Source organism: Poecilia reticulata, linkage group LG4 (genome assembly GCF_000633615.1).
Source record: "Poecilia reticulata strain Guanapo linkage group LG4, Guppy_female_1.0+MT, whole genome shotgun sequence".
NCBI lineage: Eukaryota > Metazoa > Chordata > Actinopteri > Cyprinodontiformes > Poeciliidae > Poecilia > Poecilia reticulata.
This window is the reverse complement of record NC_024334.1, coordinates 20,108,990-20,111,820: the sequence shown is the minus strand read 5'-3', so window position 1 is coordinate 20,111,820 and position 2,831 is coordinate 20,108,990. Positions and strand designations below refer to the sequence as shown.

At 40.0% G+C, this 2,831-nt stretch overlaps 1 protein-coding gene across 1 annotated transcript in view; it reads right to left on the bottom strand.

Annotated features, from left to right (window-relative positions):
* Positions 1 to 726: 726 nt before the first annotated feature.
* The window catches only part of bsnd (barttin CLCNK type accessory subunit beta), a 12,724-nt gene continuing 10,619 nt past the window's right edge, over positions 727 to 2,831 (bottom strand). Inside the window, exon 3 of the mRNA XM_008407390.2 lies at positions 727 to 1,894. Coding sequence (XP_008405612.1) covers positions 1,801 to 1,894 — 94 coding nt within the window. The 3' untranslated portion in view covers positions 727 to 1,800. The remainder of the gene's footprint in view (positions 1,895 to 2,831) is intronic.

Sequence of the window (2,831 nt, the reverse complement as noted above, 5' to 3'; positions counted from 1 at the left end):
AATCCCCGGATTCAATATTTAAAAGGAAATCCCTGATGAGAGTTTTTATTTCAGTCTGACTTCTGCAGATGTTGTCGGTGTGCCCCCACCCCCGGGGGCTGCTGCGCGTCCTGCGTGCCACACAGTCTGATGACAGCCTCCAACCATCTGCTCCGACTTAAAAAAAAAAAAAAAAAAAATCGAAGAATTGATTCTTATAATTTAAGGCGGGGACTGGTGACGTCCCCGCGGCTCACGCCACCTCTTTTGTATCGAATGATTGTCCTCCGTTAAAAGCAGCTCTTTCCTTGGAGGAGTCATGTTTCACGCTCCTCTATGATTACTGCGTGTCAATCAAAAAGAGGACGGGGAGGGGGGGGGGGTAAACTTCCTCCCAGGGATTGGTTGATGCTGCTTTTAGACGAACCGCGTGTTGCTGCAAAAGTTTTCTCATTTCGTCGATTTGTAATATTGACTATTGAGGAAAAGGTAATAGGCTTATTTAATTAAATTTTATGTGCTAGGTGAATAAAAAGTAGTGCATATATGTCAAGTGGAAGGACATATGACATATTTTGCAAAGAAAAAATCTTAAAAGTGTGACGTGCCTTTGTTTTAACCCTTGCTTTACTCTGATGGCCCTAAATAAAGCTGCAGCATCACGAAGACCGACAAGGAGGGTTATAATATCCAGCAATAGCCCCAAAATTTAAACATTTCACTGTCGGTCCCGGCACAGAGCACTAAACTTGCTGGAGGGAGTGGATGTATCCGTTTTTACCTGAATGCACATTGGAGTCTCTTTTGGGATCGTTTTTTAAAGACTTTTATTCCTCTTTTTAGAGTCAGAATGGAAACTAGAAACATACCAAGAGAATCTGCTTCACATCGTTGCTTCAGTTATTGTTGGACTCTCATGCGATTTCAAGAATTTTATGCCGAATGCATCTCTGTTCTCTGGCGTTTCCACTACGTGGATTTATCTTATATTTTAAGCATGGTGTTGAATTTCAAATTTTTGTGACTTGAGCTCATATTCAAGATGCTTTTGCTTGAAACCTTCTGATGCTCAGCTGGGCACTGGGACTTGTGTTTGCTTCATTAGGTTGAGTAGCTGACATCTGTGATTTCTTTAAAAGCAAATATTGAATAGATTGAAAGAGCTTATGAAATTTGTTTGCGTCAGGGGGAAAAATGCATCATCAATGCTGGATTTGAACAAAATGGAGTTATACATAAGTTGGATTTCATGCACAGCTGTCATATAATTTACATCTAGAAAAAGGAAAAGTCCACAGATTGACAACTTTGAATTTAATATTAAAAATATTGCCTACTTTTGTATTACAATTCAGGGCTGAAAGAATTGCGATTCTTTTTTTTTATTATTCAGATTTGTGTCTTTAACAAGGATGGAGAACAAGCAAAACAAATCTGCTTTCAAACATGTGTATTATTATTAGTAGTAATATTTTACCACTGGAGAATTGTAGCAACCTGCTTTATTTGTAGCATCAACGAGTCTAAAAAACAACAAACAAAAAACAGTTTTGGGAAATGTATCTTTAAAAACACGCAGTTCTTCAGGTGGAATAATAATAATAGAAATCCTTCTTTTTCCCTGTAAACAGCGCCATCTGCTGGGACTACAGTGTAAAAAACGTTCATTAAATAATTTCCCATGACAACACAGCACAAGACTTGTTCTATTACATATATTATATATTTTTTTGTGTTGCTGGTTCTGTCATTCGGCTTCAGCCCTGAGTTGCTTGTGTTTTTGACCCAGTGAAGTTTGCTGGGTTCGCTTCGCTCTCTCCTTCAGACCAGGTGCAGCGTGGGACAGCTGCGGCTCTCATTCATCGGCACACCGTCCGACTTTTGGCCGCAGGAACCCGGCCGACACCCAGCATTCCTGAAAACAAAGCGAATAGTGGCGGTGAGGGAGTAGAAGAAGAAGGAGGAGGAGAAGGAGGGACAGGAATAGAAGTCCGGTTTCATCACACTGTCCCCGTTTTCTTACTTTTTTTCCCCTTTCTGTTTGAACTCTGAAAAGGAGCTTTGCTGAGCCGGCATGTCTTTATCAAGCAGCCCAGTAATTACAGTCACACTCAGGCAGCAGGAGATGCGTGAGAGTCTCGTTTCTGGCTCGAGAGCTTTAATCAAGAGATCGTTAACAGTCCTCTTGCTCTCGCGCTACCAGCAAATTCAATCCTCCTCGGTCAAAAGATGTCATGGCGCTATCTCTTCTGTTCCCCTTCATTCCGCTCTTGAGAACCGCTTTCTAGCAAAAAATTTGAAGACGATAAAATGAACGTCTGCAGTGCGTGGATATGATCGGTTATGAAATCTTTTTTTGTGTGTGTGTGTGTAAATTTAGCTACTTTTCAACAAGGCCTGAGCAGAAAAGAAAGCTAACGACATTCTCCTTATTAGCCCAAAGATGGTTGCTGAGGTTGCTAAGCCATGTTTAATTGCGCAGTGTATTTTTTTTCCCCATGTTAAATGTAAAGCATTAAGTTTGTCTAATATTTCGGGCTCGCTTGAAGAAAACTGAAAAATATTTAGTCTATTCTGAAAAATAAAAACAGCATCTAGCCAAGGGCGTAGGAACAAGTTTATCATTGGGGGGGCGGGGACACATATCGGAAACTTGAAAGATCCGTAAATAGCTTGAGCAAAAATGTCAAACAATGGTGTCATCAACGTGTTACTCTAATCTGACCCCTTGTAACGMGTAATCTAACGTGYTACTATTTACAATCCAATAATCAGATTAAAATTACGTATCCAAGTTAAGTATTTGTGATTATTTTTAGAAAACACATATTGTTGCTTTCTTCTTTTTCCTT